Genomic DNA, 20692 nt, shown 5'->3' with positions numbered 1-20692 from the left:
ATTGAATAAAGTAATGAAATGTAAAACAGCATTGCATATTTGACTGTATAAATGAAAGATTAATCTTTATTAAAGTTACAAAAGCTATTCAATCAAGAGCAGTGAGTGATTTCTTTGTTGTTGCTGTTTGATTAATATTAAGTAAGTGCTTTTGATTAATATTAAGAAAGTGCTGTCACTTTAAGACACTGTAAGTATGTTCAGCTGGCTATGTCTGCTATAGGATACTTACCAAGATGGGCATTTTGACACAATTTTTGTGTGAATTTGTCCATTTAATCACAATACTTCAGAGAGAGCTTAATATCTGCATGCGTTCTGAGGCGCGGGTTTGCGTGCTTCGGATGAGCTCACGCAAAAATCTTCTCACTGCGCACGCGAGCTTGCGTCCTCTGGCTCTTAAATGTTAAAACTGGCAAAGCTTACATGAGTTTAGTTTAAACACAGATATAAACGTGTGCTGTTCAGGTCTCAACTGTGCACACGTGCTATCAGCACCCGGGTGATGACTGATGACGGAATAAATGACTGCTCATATTCCAGCATACGGCATTCGCATTGAACAAGAGTGAATGGTTTGTCCACTTTTTTTTTTTCATCGCTGTTATTGTAATGTATTGGGAAGCCAGAATGCGTTTGTTTTAGGTGTTATTTATAACAAACCATATTACAGATGCGTTGTCAGATTTAAGTTGAACCGTGGTCCTAGTGCGTGCCGAACCGTGTGTGGAGAACCGCACGGTTCGATTTTTTTCTGTGAACCGTTCCACCCCTACTTTAAAGCATATCCTGTTAATGACTACTGCAGGGAAAAAAGGTTCTCCCATCACAGCTGCCAGGGATCAAAACACGCAGTCCGATTTTATGAGACTTAATCCATGGCAGCATATCAACTAAGCTACATCATGCAGAACACACCCACACAAACCATGCAACAAACACACAAAACCTGAAATAAACTAGCATTTCCATGCATTAGGTTATATATAAAAAAGCATCCACAGACCTCAAAAATTCATAATATCCTGTTATCCTCCTGTCACATATCCTATCACTTACGTTCAGCTCAGGTATGTGCGATGATGTTTCTTAAGATGATGATGAGTGCATGAGTATGCAGAAAACAAAACCTCTCTCTGACTGCATTTGTCTAACCATATCCTCTCCCTCTCGCTGCAGTGCAGACAAAAGCATCAGCGCTGCAGTGACGGGCCTGTGTGGGGCGACAGCCAAGGTAGAGCCCAGCCCATGCATCTCTCTTTTCGAGAGAAAAAGGAGAAAAACACTTCACACAGAGGTTTCTTCCTACCTACATTGACAATGTAAACACTTTCAGTTTCTCATTGCTACTACACAGCAAACCAGGGCAGAGACACACACAAACTCACATATTTTACCTTCAGTTTGGGTTTAAGAAACTTGGTCATGGTAACAGGTGTCTCGTGGGTGGCTACAAGGCATAATGTATATCAACATTGAGATTGGTTAATAAAAACAGAATTGGGACAAATGCACATAAACTAGGGCTGCACGATTAATAGTATTTTAATCATGATTTCTGCTCCTCTCGATTAATCAATACTGATCGTCTGCGATACTGGCCAGCTGGATATATTTGCTAAAAAAATGATACCGATCTCCACTTATGAAATTCTGCTCAAATGGAAGTGCTATACAGCCAGTCTGTGTTCCATTAAGAGGCTGAAGAGCCATTTGCTGCAAACCTACAAATGACAAACTGAATATGTTGTGTATAAGTTGACATTCTCTTAAATTTTGTGCAATAATTCTGAACAAATGTAAAAAAACTAAAAAAAAAAAAATCTCAAATAAGAACAGTCATGATGATTAAAGACCACAATTATAATTTTTGAGCAAAATAATTGTGACTATCAGTTCAACCATTATTGTGCAGCCCTAACATAAACCATTTAATACAATCAAGGCCTGGCTAAATTTAGGCCTTTTTGATCCAAGGTAGAGCATGCAGTATTATATCAGCTCATGCAATGACCAACACAGACCACAGGAAAGAGACCATCTGATGTATGTCAAAGTGTCAGTGTAGACGCGAATGCAAAAAAAGGGTGTCCCTTAGAGCCTGGTAAATAAAGTAGACCACTTCAGGTTTGTGTTACACCAGGATGCAATGTGAAACCAGAACAAACAATGGCACAACACACAGCCTTTGGCCTGTTTTCTATCAGCCTTACAAGACATCATCCTAAGGCAACAGTGAGTGGTATCTGAATAATATCTGTGTCATTATGGATGGACACAGAGCTGCTATGAATTCAATAATCAAGTGTTTTTCCAGTGACACCCTAATGACCTGCACAAATCATTTCTATTTGTTATGAGTAAATAGAAGAATTTCACGTCAGGATTGGTGCAACAGCTTGAATCAAGAAGATTTCTAAAATATGGTAGTTTTAAACAACTTATTTATATCCAAAAACTGAATGCGAAAATAAACAAACAAAGTATAGGACCCTGACACTTGGGAGGGATCAACTAAAATAGTTACACAGCTGCACAAAAGCAACATGTCCCAAAGGAAACCCCCACCCACCCTTACGAAGACCCTGCATGTTATGAGTTACGTTATGAGACAGGAGACCACACCCTTTGAAAGATTCTCAACAATTTCAGCATGCATGCCGTCAGCTTTTGAGGAAACAGGACGAAGAGAACAACATCAATGTATTTGTTTCTGAAACACACTAGACCAGTGCTTCTCAAAGTCCGGACTCCGGTCCAGATCTGGACCCGGAGGGAATTCAATCCGGACCCGCCTCCATTTCGTATTTCAAGAGCACTAATTATATTTCCTACTTTGATAAACAAATGTTAAACTTGAAAAATCTTTTTTTTTGTCTTTTTGGAGATGGTCCGAAAAAAAATTTTTTTTTTGTCTTTTTGGAGATGGTCCGAAATGAAAGCGAAGGCAAGATACTTTTTCAAGATGAACTTTTCCTTCTTGACATTTGCTGTCATGACATCCAGTGATCGTATGATGTTTGACATGTTCGGGCGACATTTCACCGCTAATATTATTTTTTTTAATCACTCAAGGCTTGTTCACACTGGGACGAATATCGCGCGTGATTATCGCCGACAGGAATCATATGCTGAATGCTCCTAACAAGCGCCTTAAGGCATGTGCACACAGGACGATTATCGCCGACGTTTAATGCCTCGTGACTAAACAAAGGGCGCCAATGTGAGTGTGCACACTGGCGCGCAAAACGCCAGGCATAAATGCGTCATTTAAAAAAAAAAAAACCTCGTTTTTTTGGTTTGACGCACCGCGTTAAAAACTGGCCGACCAATGAGATTGGCGCTTTTGTTCACGTGCCTGCAGCTGCTGGAGTTACAGTAAAACACGACTTGGTGGCGCTCAAGCACAAAACGGTCTTGCCGAGCACACATTGATACCTAACGACAAAGAGGAAGTAAGTAGACCAAGAAGATGCATCAAGGCAAGATGAATGTAGAGCTGCTGGTCTCATTGGTGTCTGAACACAAAGGGCTTTATGACAAACGTGACAGCGACTACAAAAATCTCGGTAAGAGGGAGTTGTTATGGAGAGGAATTGCAGATCAAATAGGATTCGATGTGTACCGGGGTATTTCTGTTTTTCATTAAGGCTTGTTCACACTGGGACGAATATCGCGCGTGATTATCGCCGACATTTAACGCCTCAATGTGAGTGTGCACACCGACGCGCAAAACGCGAGGCGTAAATTCAGGGAGTGAATTTGCACGTTCACTCGGCTCATTGCCTGTGAAAATCGCTTGGGTATGAACACAAAAGACGCGTCAAAAAACGTCGACGATAAGTGCGCGCGATAATCGTCCCAGTGTGTACGAGGCTTTAGATTATGGCCATTTGACTTCTAGCAGTGTCCAGTGTTTCCCATACATTGAGTTATTTGTGGCGGCCTGTCAATATTAAAACTGAATGCCACAAATAGATTTTCCAAAAAGTTTATACTTTATACTAGTTGAATAAACTGAGCACTGCACATTTCAGAATTAAAATGCAGCGCGGGTGTTTTTATATGAACGTATCTTTGAAAAGAACCGACCGTCTTCAGAAAAGCTTTGATGTCATATTCATTTCGTCTTTCCTGTAATGCCTGATAAAGTAGCGCTTATTTGATTACAGCTGTTACCGTGGAAACCGCTATATTTTCCGCTCCAACAGCGCCTCTGCTGGCAGAGAATGAATTTGCATTTGCAAGTTTGTGGGAAACACTGGTGTCTGTCAACAAGCATAAACAAAAAACATGCTTCAGAACTGTTTTGAGAAGGTGCTTAAGTTTTGGGCCATGTATTATTACTATGAATTAGGCTACTACTAGGGATGCACCGAAATTAAAATTCTTGGCCGAAGCCGAACAAAATGAAACACTGGGCCGAAGGCCGAATACGGTTTTTCGAGTTTTTTTCCCCATGTATTTTGCCTTTTTTTTTTCACCATTGCATAGGCCTAAATAAAATGTGCTTTTTACTGTTTTGTCTTGCTTTTCAAAGAAAAAAATCTATTACAAAACAACAATTTAAAAATATTTAACACTGAACATTTTTTACATTCTAGCAGACACTATACCAACAAAGCACAATTTAACTTAAAATTAATAAGTTAGTAAAATAATATTTTTTGGCCATCAGACCCCCTTCTTGAAACAGGCATGTATTTTTTACTGTACAATTAAAAGCAGCCTTGCTGAGAAGAGACTTCTTTTAAAACATTAGAAAATATTACAGATCCTAATTTGAACACTATGTGTGAATGTTATAATAAATGTATTAAAACCGAGCTAATGATTATCATCATTATTATTATTGTCTTACTTTTTATTTTATTTTACAGAACAACAGTAAAATTACAATACTAACATTTATGAATGTTGATAGAGTTCTTGCTTTTTCTCAAATTTTATTTTGGCGGAAACGCTCAGGAAGACAGCAAATTTATAAATGAGTCTCATTACGAATACGTCGTACGTATCGCATTGTCACATGCCTTGTAAAAATTCATAAAAATGTGACTGAGCAACTGACGAGTAAGACTGTTTCAGCGCAGATTTTTCTTACGCTTTGGACTTTGAACCCTGGTTAACAAGCAGATCTGCTGCGAGCACGTGCAGCGCTGTCAGAATACATGCAATGCGCGCGGCGCGCCTCTCACTCTTCGCTGGTTGCTATTTGATCGCGTCATATCATTGTTCGGTACAATTTATTCAGTCTTTTCACTTATTCGGCCGAACACCGAAAGAGCTTATTTTGCTATTTTCAGCCAAATCATTTCGGTTGCCGAACATTCAGTGCATCACTAATTGTTCCGGTCCGGACCTTTGACACTGATGAAAATTCAGATTTGGACCTTCGAATGTAGACTTTGAGAACCCCTGCACTAGACTGTCTCCGCTGTTATACAGAGACCAACAAAAGTGTTAAATTCCAGATGCTGATATGACAGGCGGTGCAAGGTTATTTCATAATGTGCAATTGCACAGAGGCACCAGATCTGAAGATAGGCCTCAAATGCTGATTAAGGGCAACTAAAAACGTAACTGGAAAAGTCATATTATTAGAGATTGGCCGATATAGCTTTTATGTCTGATACAGATTCGTTTCTTTGTCTGATTTTAAGAACATAACATTTTATTTAACATTCAGAACATTTTAACCACCGTTTTATTTCTGCTTTTTAGCACAAATAACAATTACACCATTTAAAAAATTTGATTAAAAAAGCATTTTATGAACATAATATCATATATGACTACTGGTGTTATTTATACTATTAAAGTTACACAAAATTATTTTGCAATCTAAATGGTTGCACATTTATAATCATCTTTGGTGCCAATTAGTAATAATTATTCAGGACTAAATTTAATAAAAAATTAATTGTATTTGTTTTAGCAATTCATTTATTCCTTTATTTTCCTATTACTACATTTATTTATTTATTTATTATTTTTGCAGGTTTGGTCCTCCATATATTATCAGCAAATCTGATTTTAATATCAATAAAAAAATACATGGATCAAACCAATTATCTGTCTGTCTCTAAATATTATAATGAATAAGGGGCCCAGTATAAATATTGCAGTTTATAAGCAATGCATGTTAATGTCTGAACACAAAAACATTCATCTTTTTGACTTCAGGAGCTTTTTTTATATGCTCAGCAGGGCTGTTGGCATGTCAGCAGTTGGCGTGCATATTAAATCACTGATTCACCCAAGTCTATGGGTTCAAAAAGCATTGGTGCAAATCATGGTCAAACAATCGTTTCAAACACTTTGCATAAACCAGAAAACAACGGAGTACAGAATATAATTTGTGACAACATAGCACACACTATCCATTACTTTGCCCTGTTATATCCATTCACACAGTTTAGCCAGTGCAATTTAATTTAAATTAAATAATTATGACCTGCCTTCAAAGAGTTTATACAGCATATTTTATTTTAATAACAGTACTAAACTAAACACTGTTATTACCAGAGGTTTGCAGCATTCACACATTTTATAGGAATAAACCATTATCTAACCAAACTCAAATCTATGGTTATGCATGTTTATAATGAACACTGTACATTTAAAAAGACCATCATGAAACAATAAAGTCAAGCAAAAGCCCAGGGCTCATTTCAGAGCATTAATCCAATGACAGACCTAGAGAGAAACAGGCGCTGGGCGGATCCTCTACAGTCTGAATGTATATGTCTATAAATTCACATTAAGCCAATGAAAATACACAAATTGTGTATTGACAGAACAAGGTACATTGTTGAAACGAATGTAACGTTATTTGTTTGGAAGAACATTTGGAATTGGAGGAGGTTGCTGGTTTATCTGCAAGTAAGTTACAGATGCCTTCCATATAAACCTAATCAATATAATTAAGTTAGGTTTGTATTTAATCATTTAAAATGTCCCTACGCAGTCACATAGATTTAAATGAATCTTTCACACTATCCTCTATCCGCGCATGTTTAATTTATAATCTAGCCGTGAATATAGGTTAACGTTAGCTCCGCAGCTAACGACTCCATTGGGCAGGGCAATGAAAAGCTTGTCTGAAAAACGTATATAATTCATAATATTGGCACAACAATGTAATAACAGGACATTTATAGTACAATGAGAGAGACGTTCTGTTCTGTATATCATTAAACAGATGAAAACGGCCGTTGAAACGCCCAGCACGGCCCTCAGAGCAAACGCGACATAAACACAAGCATTCCTTTAGTTTTGCACTAAAACGCCCGTGTTTTCTGAGTAAAAGTGCACAACTGTACAACTGAAATGTTGCATAATAGCCTACCTTGGCGAAGGATTTGCTCTGTTTTTCTGGGGCTGGGTGGCAACGGGTGGCGTCCTCAACGAATGAAATAACAGCGTAGCGCGAGCGATCGAATGGAACGATCTGCGCGAGGCAGTGACTTCATGCACTGCAGCAACTAGCCGAGCGCCGACGGAAAATGCCGAAGAGGTCTAGTGCTCCCCATAGTGCTTTTGAGTGTTTTTAAAGTTCCGTGTTCTACACAAAACAAAATAAATATATGTAATATATTTATTTATATTTCTGTATATAACATTAATAAATGTTGGCTCATTTGATTTTGCAATTTGCTGCTGAAAGTAAATTTTGCATTTTTGATCAATTTAATTTGGTGAATTTCCTGTAATGAATATAATTAATTCTGTGTCTGTTTGTTAAATTCCTGGCAGTACTCCTGGTCTGGAAAACACAGCCATAATAAATCTGGCTGGCAGGATTTCTGCTGTATCATCCAGATGAAATTCGCAAGAATGGCTATAAATAAAACAGGACAATAATCAAAAAAGACCAACTGAAGCAGTTTCTGAGTCAAAACAGTTATATGTGCATGCAGAAGTGAGGGCAGATATAATCTGACTGACATAATTTTCTTTCCTGACTAAAGCACAATGTTCAGATAGAACCACATGGAAGAGCGAAATTTGGGTATTAAAGGAGTTTTTTTTTCATAAATATAATAATCTTCAAGTAGGGAAACATAAATATCATAAAGAGAGAGCAGAGTGCTTTTGGTTGTAAACAGAATTAATAATGACACGCAATAAATAGAACGCATGTTTTAAATTAATCTCAGTCCTCTTTTTATGTAGCCAGTATTCAGAATAAATTAAAGGCCTATTCTTTTGACTAAGGCAACTAATAGCTTGTAAATCGCCCAAGTCTTCCTATAGAGCTGTTCAAGGTGGTACCCAGTTTCTTTCACAGAGTTTTGTCTGTTGTTGAGAATCGCCCTGTTTAACAGTTTTTCTTGAACTAATTGGCATTTTAAGAATGTAAATGTTCATTTCATGAATATGTGTGAGACAAAAGGGAGGATACCGAGAATTTAGCAGGGAGGAGCATGTAAAAAGAGTAATAATAAAAAGACAAAATGGGAGAAAAAAAGAAAAAATGTGTCACAATTACAATAAAAAGTTTAAATCTATTCTAATTATTTGTTGTAAAAACTGAAGAAGTTAAAGGGGTCATAGGATGCTACATGCACCTTTACAAGTTGTTTGAACTGAAATGTGTGCTGGCAGTGTGTGTACACAACCACCCTATAATGATAAAGATCCACCCAGCGGTTTTTTTTAAAAATCTGGTTAAATGTTTTCCCCTTTCTCAAATCGAGCCGATCTCAGATGCCTGTCTGTGTGACGTCACACAGACAGGCCCCTCCCACGATAGTTTGATTGACAGTAGCGTTTCAGCACAGACTGGACTGGCGTCTTATCTTAGACCCGCCCTGAGTGAGCTGTCATCAGTCCGCCATTGTTTCACCGCCGGAGCAGATGTAGACAAGAATGACTCCTAAGCGATTGAGGTGTTCTGTTGTTGGATGTAATAATGAACATAGCAGTCGTCATTTACTCCAGACATCTGAGCCGCTGAAGACGCAGTGGATTACATTGTTTCTGAAGGGAATGCGCCCCGATCTACATAAATGCTTCTATGTTTGCGCAAATCATTCATGATCCAGCCTCATCTACAGAAGAAGTGAGTATAATGTTTTGTAATGAATCTTTGCACATCGACTTTCTAATGTGCTAATTAGCAAGTTTCACGATGAATGCGGCTAAAGTAAACAGTGTCTCTGAGAGCAGCTTGGAAGAGAGGGGAGGGGTCAGCAGATCTAATTAACATATAAAGGAAAATGCTACAAAAACGGCTTGATCTGAAAAGAGCTGTTTTTGACAGGGTAAAAAAGGTGTTTTTTACACTACCATTGAGAAATTTTAACCAAACTACGTTACAGACTTTTCATTAAGACCCTAAAGAATCATATCAACTTGTGGAAATGGGCATCCTATGACCCCTTTAAAATTAAGATACGCTTCCCTAATGAAGCATCACCAATATATAGCCAAGTAGAGGTTTTAACTTTTTAAAAGTTTAATTTTTTGCTGCTGCTGCAAAAAGCCTATCCTATAACCATTATGTAAATCTAACACAAATGTCGTTATTTCTATTCACAGGTGATGTGTAAATCGCCCAATCGCTTTACCACCTTTTACATGAACTAGATTAACGAGCTGCACAGTGTATAAAGCACGCCATTATGCAGACGTTCTGGTCTCTGAACTTTGGTTAATGGCAGTAAAAACGGAGCTAAAGAGATGCAATCGTGTGATTTCTGTATATAATACGGCCCCGGCGAGAATATTCACGATGTCTCATTCTACGATTAAGTTTGCCATCAGTTTGCTGTCCAGTGGCATAACAAAACCGTTTTGTTACAGATTATCCTGTTCTTCTCAGATTTCCATTAGCAGACAAGCATCGTCGCCAGTGAATAAAGAATATGGGGAAGGACGCGGAATGGATTCCATCTGAATTTTCCTCCCTGTGCTCCGCTCATTTCACTCCGGATTGCTTCGAATCTGAATCAGAGCGTTTACACCCAGACGCGATTCCAACTGTATTTAATTTCACACAATCTAAGGTAAGTCTCTATCTATCCATCTATCTATCGTGGACAGACTTAAAAATTATTAGAGCCTCCCATACATATATCCATACAGAACTTTCTACAGAAGGGTTAAACAATCAAGTAAATTGTATTATATTTTAAAATGATAAAACTGATTGTGTTTCAGAATCAGATTCTAAAGGACACTGAAAATCTCCCTCCACACCAAGGAGCACCTACTGAATCCACCAACTCCTCCAGATCATCCTGCTGTGACTGTTACAAACGTATGCAGGCCACAGAAAGAAATTACCAGCTGAAATTAGCTGCTGCTCAGCTTCAGATAAAAATAGTATAAAAAGAATCTAGCGGAGGAGTCACAGAAAGCAACGCAATGGCAGAAGCAAGCAATAATTTTGCAGAGTGCAGTCAGAGCAATGAAACAAAGGGGATCAATACCTGCATCAAGAAGAACTTCTACACCTAAAACTAATAATTTGGACTGAAACACATTTTGATATTGAGGATTAAATGGAGAAATGGCTTTTCTTTGCACACGGCAGTTCTCAAAATACTTTAATACACTTAAGTACATACTATACACTTCATATGTATACAAAATATTCTTACCAATTAAAAAATACATGTACTGTTGCATTTCATATAAGCAACTGTGAATACTACTATTTGGATATTTCACATGACAGGTCATGAGATAAATAAAAGACAAAAAGTGCAAGTATAACTTTAAACAAAAAAGATGAATGATTACAGTAAATGTACATGTATAGCACCAATAGACATTTTATTATTGGAATCTGTGCTCTCAGCCTACTGACGACAACAACATAACATCAATCATGACTAAAAATATGCTTTCTGCATTGTTATAATGTAGAAATATTCACATAATGGCCCTGCTATAATTAAAAACAACTTTGGCTGAAAAAGAAAATGATAAATCCTGAGTTTGTCGTCATTTTGTCACGTAAACCAACTCAAATACTAAGCTAATCCAAATTTAAGCAGGTGATTGTGATGTTTTAAATGGGATTTTTCACACTCTTACTGTGCTTCATACAACCATCATTACTGTATATACTGACATTATTTAAATTGACAGCATTTAGATAGCACAGTGGGTCAAATCATATACTGTAACTAAAAAGTAAACTGTATATTTTAAAACCAGATACAAGCAAAAGCTCAAAAAAGACATAATATCCAAATTATTGTAATACCTTCATTTTTGCTATGTAAATTAAAGAAAAAAAGGTTTGCAAGAAGATAATATCTAGAATTTTCTTTATTGCATAACGGCCACCTTGAGACAGCAAAATGAGACAAGAATTTGTCTAGAAGACCACAATTCTCATTCTAGGATGGTTATCTAATACTAAAAAGAGATTTTTCTTGGTACTTACCAGTAACACGTACAATGACCATGTCAAATAAATAATACTTCAAGAGTAAAATACAAAGCACAGCAAACTCAAGAGGTCATCAGTGGTGACAATTAGATTAATACATGTTAGTCCATGTAAAGGAAGTCTTAAAAGACACCTGAAAGAGTTTTCAGATTGGTGAAGGCGTGCGGAACGAGGACCCAGTGAGAGCAGGATCTCCAAACACATTGACGTAAGAAGATTTTAGGAACTGGACATAGTTCTGGAGGCTTCGGTTTGTGCTGTCGGACTGCTCCAGTCTGTCCTTGACATCTTGTAAACGGCTCTGGTACCTCCGTTCAGCCTGTAAGAACGTTTATGGACGACTTTTTGACAAAAATATCTGACAGAAATTCCCATATGGAGAAATTTCACTGACCTCCTCTTTGGCTCGTCGTAACTGGTTCAGTTCAGTTGTTGTTCTGCTCAGTTGAGTCTCTAGGTCAACAATTTTGGACTGTGTAACACGCTCTTTAGAGGCTGCTCGCTTCCTGGTCTGTGCAACCTGTCAACAGGGAATCTTCAATGAAAACGAGCAATAGTTTTGCAAGATGAAAATGTAGATTATCGAATCCTTGAGTTTATTAGGATGTAGTGGGACACACCTGCCGACGTGCATCATGCAGGGCCTCCTCCAGCTGTCGAGTCAGAATACTGCACTCCCGGGACTTTTCTTCCAGACGCACCTGGTTGCTATGAATTGTTTCTTCACGTTTCGAAATTACCTGAATGAGTTCTCGATTTTGGGAGCTAGCCTCCTCTAGCTTCCTGTTGACAACAGAGGATAGAGCATGTTAAAATGAAACCCAAAAATAAAAACACTATAATTTACTCACCCTCATGTCATTCCAAACATGTATGATTATTTTAAGCAATGCATGCGATGCAATATTTAATGCCACGACTTTATGAATTCTGCTCTGATTTAAGATGCTTCTAAGCACAAACCCTGTTTAAAAGAATGTTAGGAACCAAACAACATGAACAAAAAAATACATTTCTCCAAATATCTTTTTATGTTCCACGGAAGAAATTCATATGGTTTTGGAACGACATGAGAAAATGTTGACAATTTTCTTTTTTTGGGGTGAACTATCCCTTTAAGAAATTAAATTAATTAAAATGAATTAAAGAAAATTCATGAGGGATTGAAGGACAAAGTGACAGACCGTTCAGGGCCCTCTACTTTGTGCTGAAGCTGCTTGTTTTCTTCCTGCAGCAACATGTTCTTGTGTCTCAACATTTCCGCAAGACTTCCCTGTTGCTCCGCCTAAACACAATGCACCAGAACAAATAAAATTCTATCAATAAAAACATAACTTATGTACTAATGGAGATCAGTAAAAATAAATGGCCTTTTACTGTTTGTGTTTGCTGTTGTTTTAATTAGAAAATACAATAGAAATCTCCAATTTGGCCATTTTACCTAATATTAGCCAAGGTTTCTTGCAACAGAAACTTCATCATTTAGATTTACACAATTATTTTCCACCATCTGCTTTAACACTGACCCTTAGAATCAAACAGGCTCCTCTTGCTAATGTACCTTTAATAATGTAAATTTTACAGTCTCTGTTAGGAATGGCTAACCTATTTGCGTATGAAATAAGAAACAACGGCCCTGCCAAGTTGCTGAATACTGAATAGCCATTGATATGGTAAATGAAGGCAGTCACATGCTCATAGTAATGTCGTTAACACTATGAAGAGCTTTTGTATCTTTTCTGTCAAGACATTTTTGTTGCACCACCAGTAATATTCTTCCAGTTTTTCTTCATGGCTGTGGCTGTGTTTTAATATTAAATGCACACTGTTTTCAAGGGCGTTATACTTCAGTTAACAAACACACCTTGATGCGTAGCTCTGCGAGGGAGGTGCCGAGCTCTGTGTTTCTTCTCTCTTGTAAGCGCTCTTTCTCATGAGCTTCCTGCAACTGGAGTTCAGCATGTCTCAGAGCTTCAGGAAGTGGCTCCAGCTCCGTCAAACGGCCTTGAAGCTGCTTCCTGACCTTCTGGATCTCCTGGTCTAGCTCATCTCTTACAGCCTGGGCTTCACTTTCAGCCACCTGCAGACATGCAGAGAACTCATCTGCTTCAGCACGGGTCTTCCGAACCTATGAATTCAAAGAAACAGAGCAGAGTTTAAAGATGGACAAAATAAATAAATATACACACACACACACACATTCCCAAAACGTACATGTGATGAGAAACTATTTAATGCCAAAATTTGGATATACACAATTGGTCAAAACTGACCCAGTAAAAATAATACTATTGTGAAATATTACTGAAATTTAAATAAGTGTTTTCCATTTTAATATAGTTTATTCCTGTGATGCAAAGCGGAATTTCAGCAGCCATTTCTCCAGTCTTCAGTGTCACATGATCCCTCAGAAATCATTCTATGCTGCTGATTTGGCATTCAAAATTTTCTACTTTTTTCTTATTATTAATGTTGAATATATTACATTTTAAAATATATTAAAATAGAAAACAGTTCAATAATATTTCACAATATTACTGTATTTTTAATCAAATAAATACACTTGGTGAGCATAAGAGACTTCTTTCAAAAACATTTAAAAAATCTTTACTAACTTTTGAGCAAAGAGTAGTATCTGGAATTCATAATCTTAATCAATGAGTAAGTTAGAGAATGATGATCACACCTGGGCTTTATAGCTGTCCACCAAGCTCTCATACTGTTTCACTGAAACTTTGACCTGCTGGACCTCAGACTGGGACAACGTCAACTTCTCTTCCAAGGCAGGCAAAGTGGCCTGTACAATCACAACAAATTAGCCTTCATTTGTATTCATTTACCATATTTTAATATATAGGCATAAGGACCACTGAGGGATTATGGATAAAATGAGACTGGTTATCAATTGTAAAAAAAAAAAAAAAGCACAAATTGGAGATTTGGACAGTACAGATGCAAACAGACAAACCTTAAGGCTCTGGTTCTCCAGGCGTATAGTAGTGCGCTCTGTATTGAGCTCATGAAGGCGATCTAAAAGGCCGTCTCTATCTGTTCGGGCTTTCTCTTCCTGCCCATGCAACTGTTCCGTAAGGTCTGTAATACGGCTAAAAGAACAAACACAAATGGTTTGCATGGCTTTCTGGGAGGCTCTCTAGGTTTACATGTTTTCAGAATTATGATTTGCATTATCATACAAAGGACACAAATCACTGCTGACCTGTTCAACAATGTGATCTCCATCTCTAGCTGTCCTTTTTCCTTCATCTCTTTTGCGTGGCGACTGCTCCAGTTCTCTGCGGCTGACACAGCATCTGCCAACTGTGCTTCCTGTGAAGATAATTTTATATCATATACTGTCATAGAAAAATGACACAAAATCTACACTAGCATTCAAAAGTTTGGGGGCTGTGAATTGTTTTTCCTCAAAAAGGCTGCATTTATTTGATTTAAAAAAATAAAGTCAAAACGATGTTATTGTGAAATATGATTACATTTTAAAATAATTTTTTTCTATTTGAATATATTTGAAAATGTAATTAATTCCTTAAATAAATAAATCATTCTAATATGCTGATTTGCTGCTCAAGAAACATTTCATATTATTATCAATGTTAATTTTTGTGCAACCCGTGATTTTATTTTCAGGATTTGTTGATTATTAGAAAGTTCAAAAGAACAGAAATGATAAAAAAAAAAAATATACATATATTATAAACTTTATAATATTATATTATTATAATAAACTATAATATAACAATTATAAACGTCTTTACTGTCACTTACAATCAATTTAATGCATTCTTGCTGAATAAAAGCATTAAGTTTAAAAAAAAAAAAATCTTACTGTCCCCAAACTTTGAACATTACTGTACATAGTAAGCCTTCCATTTCCAGAGTCATGAATGAACCAGAAATGATATCAGTTGCAATTTACCGTGCATTTTTTTTCAACAGCATACTGCTTGAAACATTTATCGTAGCAAACTGTTATTTTAAGAACCTGTGTAAACGTACACATTTAGCTCATTCAACTCACTATCTCCAAGAGCTGGGCACTGAGCTGTCCCACAGTGCCTTCACTGCGCTGTGCCCGCTGTTTCTGTGCCCGCGTGGCTTTTTTCAGGGCCTCCTTATCAGCCTCCACCTGCTGCCTGAGGCCTCGCAACTGATTCTGTAGCTGTTCTACCTCCCCCTGCTGCTGGCTGATGGAGCGCTCTAGATTCTAAACCAAATGGACACAATTTTTATACATTTAATATACCATATATGCTTCATTATTTAAAGTTATTATTAAGTTAGCAATTAGACATGTTTTGTAAAATAAACACAAAAAAAAAGAGTGGCACATGTTGCTTGAATACCAAGAAGCTGTCAGCCACTGCTGTATGCATTACCCTGATCTGAACATTTAGACGGTTATTTTCTGCCTCTTTATTGCGTAGTTGAACCTGCAGATGTGCTCGAGTGGACTCCAAGACTTTGGACAGTTCACTGGTGGTCTTTGCACTCTCCTGTTACAATGGGAATTCATAAGGGCTCACAAATAATTGACCGTCATGTCTAAAAACCATGTTTAAAAATGCAGTTTACCTTTTCGCTTTCTAACAAGGAAGTGAGCTGGTTAATCTCTCTCTCTTTGTCCTGAAGCTTTACAAGAATACGCTGGAAGACAGAAAGGAGTTCAGTGATAAAACTAAGAAATTAAAAACACCTGTTTACAATGCAACATGCTTTACGCAAACAACACAAACCGAATTTTCTGCTTCAACATCAGAAAGTTTTTTCAGAAGCACGTCTTTCTGCTCTAAGAGTCTTAGTGAGTCCATCTGTTACAAAACAAAGTAGTTAAGAAAAGCTTAATAACCTTTTACTGTTTTAAGTACAATAAAATGCAATTGTCTAATAATATTCTTTGAATTTGTGAAGAGCAGCACCTCTCGACTATGCTGTTCTCTCAGAAGATGTCTGAGGGCTCTGTTAGTGCTCTCGAAAATCTCCAGCTTCTGCAGCAAGAGCTCTTTCTGTCGGGTCAAGAGCGTTGAGTCTGATCCTGACATCTTTTTTTCCTGGACAAAGGTATAAAAAAAATTAATTTAATGCATATCTGTTTCTGGCTCTTTTTTCAAGGTTATGGTAAACTGGTTTCAACGTTCTGAAAAATCTATTTAGAATTGTTTTGAAAGGTGTATTTTTCTCACACTCGCACTCCTGGACACATGGCTGACCGTTTCGTGGAGGGCCGACACCTGCTTGGCAGCTGCACTGCTGTCCATCTCTGCTTCCAGCAGCTTCCTGAGTAGAACATCTTTGTCTGGCTGCAAACTGTCCCTCTCTGATCTAAACAAGAAGAAATGGCTTAAAATATATTTGAAATGTGTATACATAATAACAAAAATGTCATTGTTTTCATCATACCTCCCAAAATCATTCCCCTCCAGCATCTTTTCCATGGACTCCCGTAGGCGGGAGTTCTCCTGCTCTGTGGCCTCCAGCTCCCGGGCGACCTCTGCAAGCTCCTCCTCCTGCTCAGCGATGACACGCTGTGATGCGCTCAACCTCTCCGACTGACGCTCTAGCAGCTGCTCCTTCTTACGAAGCTCCACCTGCAAACACAAACATCACCCACTTACCACCTCAGCAGTGCCACAAACTGATCACCTCCATGCCACGCCGAATTGAGGCAGTAATTAAAGCAAAAGGAGCCCCTACCAAGTATTGAGTACATGTACAGTAAATGAACATACTTTCCAGAAGGCCAACAATTCACTAAAAATTTTTTTTTTTTATTGGTCTTAATTAATTTTTGTCTTAAATAAATAATTGGTTGAGATAGTGAATTGGTGAATTGGTGGGTTTTTGTTAAATGTGAGCCAAAATCATCACAATTAAAAGAACCAAAGACTTAAACTACTTCAGTCTGTGTGCATTGAATTTATTTAATACACAAGTTTCACAATTTGAGTTGAATTACTGAAATAAATGAACTTTTCCACGACATTCTAATTTATTGAGATGCACCTGTATGTATGTGTGTGTGTGTGTGTGTGTGTGAGAGAGCAAAATAATGATATTGTTATAATTTGGGGTCAGCAAGATTTATGAAATTAACACATTTAATTGAATTCAGCCAGGATGCATTAAATTGATCAAACATGACAGTAATGGTTTCCACAAACATATTACGCAGCACAACTGTTTTCAACATTGATGATAATAATAATAAATGTTTCTTGAGCACCAAAGTAGCATATTAGAATGTTTTATGAAAGATCATGTGACACTGAAGACTTGAGTAATGGCTGCTGAAAATTCAGCTTTGACATCACAGGAATAAATTACATTTTATACTATATTAAAAACATTTTTTATTAGTTTTAATAATATTTCACAATATTTGATCAAATAAATGCAGCCTTGACTGTTATTAGAAAAAGAAAAGGAAAAAAACTTACAGACCCCAAATTGCACTATAGTGTATATATGTTTACTTTAAACAGTTTGTTTCTAATTGCTGAATGAATTTTTCCTGGGATATAATTCTCTATTTTCGCTGAAAGAAAAGAATGACAACAAAACTGAAAAATTTCTCACCTCATTTTTCAGAGAGCTGACCTCTGTCATCAGGCTGTCGATCTTCCTCTCGTACTGATTGATGCGTCCATGCAGTGCCTCTTCTTCATCAGTGGAGAGATCTTCTATTCGGAGAGGAGACTGGGAGCGTTCTGGTTCCTGTGGAGGTGTTATCTCCAGACGATGAGATGGTCCCTAAAATATACATAAACATCATAATATGAAATAACACAATATTGATCACTTCTACAAAGGACTGCATAGTGTGTATTATTTTACATGAAATATGCACAAACACAAATGGGAATGTATTTGTAATATTTGACTGACCTCCCACTTAAATGGGGTCTCTCGTGTTGAGACCTTGCCAGGTGGGATCCAGGGGACCCTTGTCTTCACCTTAGCAGTAGGATGCAAGCTACTTTTTGTTTTAACCTGGAACATAAAAGACATACATGGTGAGAGATGGGTCTCATGGATCTTTGGAGTATTTCTAAGCAGCATTAAAAGAACTGAAGCTGCACACCTCTGTAGACATTTCTTTATTCTTGTGTAATAATCATTGTGATTATATATGCAAGGATATTTTGAGGATGGTGTCTATGCACAGACTGCAAGCTGATGTTATACCTGGGCTGTCTTGGTAGGGCTGCATTTTGTGCTCTTCTTCACATGCACATGCACAGGTATGGTCTCGTTCACATGCACATGCAGAGGTGGGGAAGAAGAGTTTGTCGTTGATTTTCTCTGCATAAAAAAAGATAAATACCAATAAACGTGCCTATGTAAATTCATTTTTCTAAACCGTCCAGATTGTAAATTGTTCAACCGACTGCTAGAACTTAACTAAGCAACATACAATCCTGTACGTCATATCACCTACCTATTTAACACGTAATGCATTGTCATAATTATTAATATACACAATCTACATCATTGATATTAATAAGTAGGTTGAATTCTATATTTATGCTCTTTAAAATGGCACGTCTGATGATCTAACAAATGTAAAATATCAAAATAAATAAAAAAGGGTATATAAACTCACATAAACACATTTTTTTAAATGAATATATACCACTTCATTTATTTTTGTATTTTATAATAAAATTAAAATTCATAGTCACAACTACACACTAACTACTCAAGTAAAGTACCAGTCTTTGTTTATGGATCAGAGAACACGTCTGAAGTATAATTTTACTGGTCACACATCTTCAGGTCATGTTTCAGAAGACAGAAACTCAAGTACTCAGAGGTAAACCGAGACCACCACAACAGACCCTCTTATAATCATGACTGACATCTGGCTTAATATAAAGGTGACAACAACAATTCAATATATGCAAGTATATTCAATATATCCACCATTACATCATCAATGGATTCAGAAGTGAATGGAAGCCAAATAGGACACTGAGCTGCAAGCTAATAGGCAATTAACCTGCTAAGGAAGCAGAAACTAGCTTTCACGGTACATAAACACAAAGACGGCGAAAAAGAAATGAAACAGACATCATGAGTAAGACAGAGAAGCTGCAAATAGAGCAGGAGAAATGTCCATCAATCAGTATAAGTACAATTTGAAGATGTCTACAATACAAAGTCGTTAAAACATAAAGCGAAACGTATTTATTTGCAAACCATCTTACCATGCGAAATTACAAACATTCAAACGTCGTCGATACGGGTAAAATGTACATTAAAATAGTTGCAAACTACTTCAGTTTTCGTGTCATCCCAGAGTCTCGAAACCATAGCCATATTATGTCTATGCTCGAAACCCCATTCTTCTGGTGGATAATCGGTCTTTCATTTGATTGGCTGATTCAAAAGGGTTCGTTGCAAGTGCGTGTTCGTGATTGGAGGAAATCGCCTGTACGTTGTCTTCTAAGCAACGGTGTCCTTAGAAACCAAGCCTAACAGAACATAGACATAATAGAGGCCCAAACTGCATGTGTTGTCAAGGATACAAACGAAGCTTAGAATCTCTGTTTAACGACATTCCAGTGGTAATCTTTGTTCGACCAGAAACTATAAACAAGTTGTGGAAATGCTCTCTATTATTTTGTTTCAGCGTCTGTGTGAGCCCACAAACAGGCTACAGCAACATGTGAAAACGTGAAGAAGCCTAAAAACTGAGTTAGCTTTCAAAATAAAAGCGTTGAAAAATTCCTATATGCGAATAAATAATTAAATAAATAAATTTTAAATAAATAAATATAACATTTTTATATTCATATTTAAAAATGTATTCTGGTTTTGTTTAAACCAATGAATTTTAAAGTAGAAATTCTAAGTAAATATCAGTAAAACGTATCAACATGTTCATAAAATATTTAGTTTTTTCTGTTATTATTATTATTGTTTTTGTACTTATTATTTTTTTATTATAATGTTTTCCACAATATACATAAAGCTCATTTCACATCTAAATCAATGTTTGCTGCAGACCGCTGAAGAGACTTGACTGGATTCTTGTGGAGGTTGTTTCAAAATAAAAGTCATTCAAAGGCGTAATTTGAGCAAGTCTAAAACCTGCCTAAAACGCCACAAGATGGTGATAGCGCGACACTTGTCTTTCAAAGTTTCATAAAAGCCAACACATGCAAAGTGTTTTTGAGACAAACAAGAACAACAACAACAGTTGCCACTTGCCTTTTTTACCTGATTTACAAATATAAAACAAAACCACAGTATTTATCACAATAA

The 20692-nt window shown here is 37.0% G+C and overlaps 2 protein-coding genes and 1 pseudogene across 8 annotated transcripts in view; 1 reads left to right on the top strand and 2 right to left on the bottom strand.

Annotated features, from left to right (window-relative positions):
- The window catches only part of LOC107675629 (spectrin alpha chain, non-erythrocytic 1), a 42145-nt gene extending 34692 nt beyond the window's left edge, over positions 1-7453 (bottom strand). For all 5 annotated transcript variants that reach the window (XM_016470027.1, XM_016470029.1, XM_016470032.1 and 2 more), the window contains exon 1: positions 7352-7453. The gene's annotated coding sequence lies outside the window, so the exon portion shown is untranslated. The remainder of the gene's footprint in view (positions 1-7351) is intronic.
- A 2234-nt stretch (positions 7454-9687) lies between these two features.
- On the top strand, positions 9688-10598 carry LOC107675625 (THAP domain-containing protein 1-like; annotated as a pseudogene).
- Positions 10599-20056, bottom strand: LOC107675630 (outer dense fiber protein 2-like). Of its 3 annotated transcripts, XM_016470035.1 has the most exons (19): positions 19633-20056; positions 18611-18727; positions 18311-18415; positions 18002-18175; positions 16826-17013; positions 16609-16747; positions 16345-16476; positions 16162-16236; positions 16001-16072; positions 15805-15921; positions 15447-15632; positions 14628-14737; positions 14379-14514; positions 14097-14207; positions 13275-13538; positions 12595-12695; positions 12031-12193; positions 11805-11930; positions 10599-11729 (listed from the first exon to the last, which is right to left on the bottom strand). In XM_016470035.1, exons 1-19 carry the CDS (start codon positions 19633-19635, stop codon positions 11556-11558), a joined length of 2493 nt encoding a protein of 830 aa, XP_016325521.1. In that variant the 5' UTR covers positions 19636-20056; the 3' UTR covers positions 10599-11555. The 3 variants fall into 3 exon arrangements, with proteins under 3 accessions (XP_016325521.1, XP_016325522.1, XP_016325520.1); XM_016470036.1 differs by lacking the exon at positions 14097-14207; XM_016470034.1 differs by lacking the exon at positions 19633-20056 and having other exon boundaries at positions 18611-18733.
- Positions 20057-20692: the final 636 nt, after the last annotated feature.

Source organism: Sinocyclocheilus anshuiensis, unplaced genomic scaffold (assembly GCF_001515605.1).
Source record: "Sinocyclocheilus anshuiensis isolate Anshui unplaced genomic scaffold, SAMN03320099.WGS_v1.1 scaffold1880, whole genome shotgun sequence".
Taxonomy (NCBI): domain Eukaryota; kingdom Metazoa; phylum Chordata; class Actinopteri; order Cypriniformes; family Cyprinidae; genus Sinocyclocheilus; species Sinocyclocheilus anshuiensis.
Note: the sequence above shows the minus strand (reverse complement) of the source record. Positions and strands in the feature narration are given on the sequence as shown.

What these genes read in the sequence shown, in the direction of transcription:
- LOC107675630 (XM_016470034.1), bottom strand. Translation starts at nt 18,733, where the DNA reads ATGCAGAGAAAATCAACGACAAACTCTTCTTCCCCACCTCTGCATGTG. An exon ending in GAGAACAGCATAGTCGAGAG is followed by an intron (nt 16,237 to 16,344) that starts GTGCTGCTCTTC and finishes GTTTTGTAACAG; the next exon opens with ATGGACTCACTAAGACTCTT. An exon ending in TGGACAGCTATAAAGCCCAG is followed by an intron (nt 13,539 to 14,096) that starts GTGTGATCATCA and finishes TTGAATTCATAG; the next exon opens with GTTCGGAAGACCCGTGCTGA.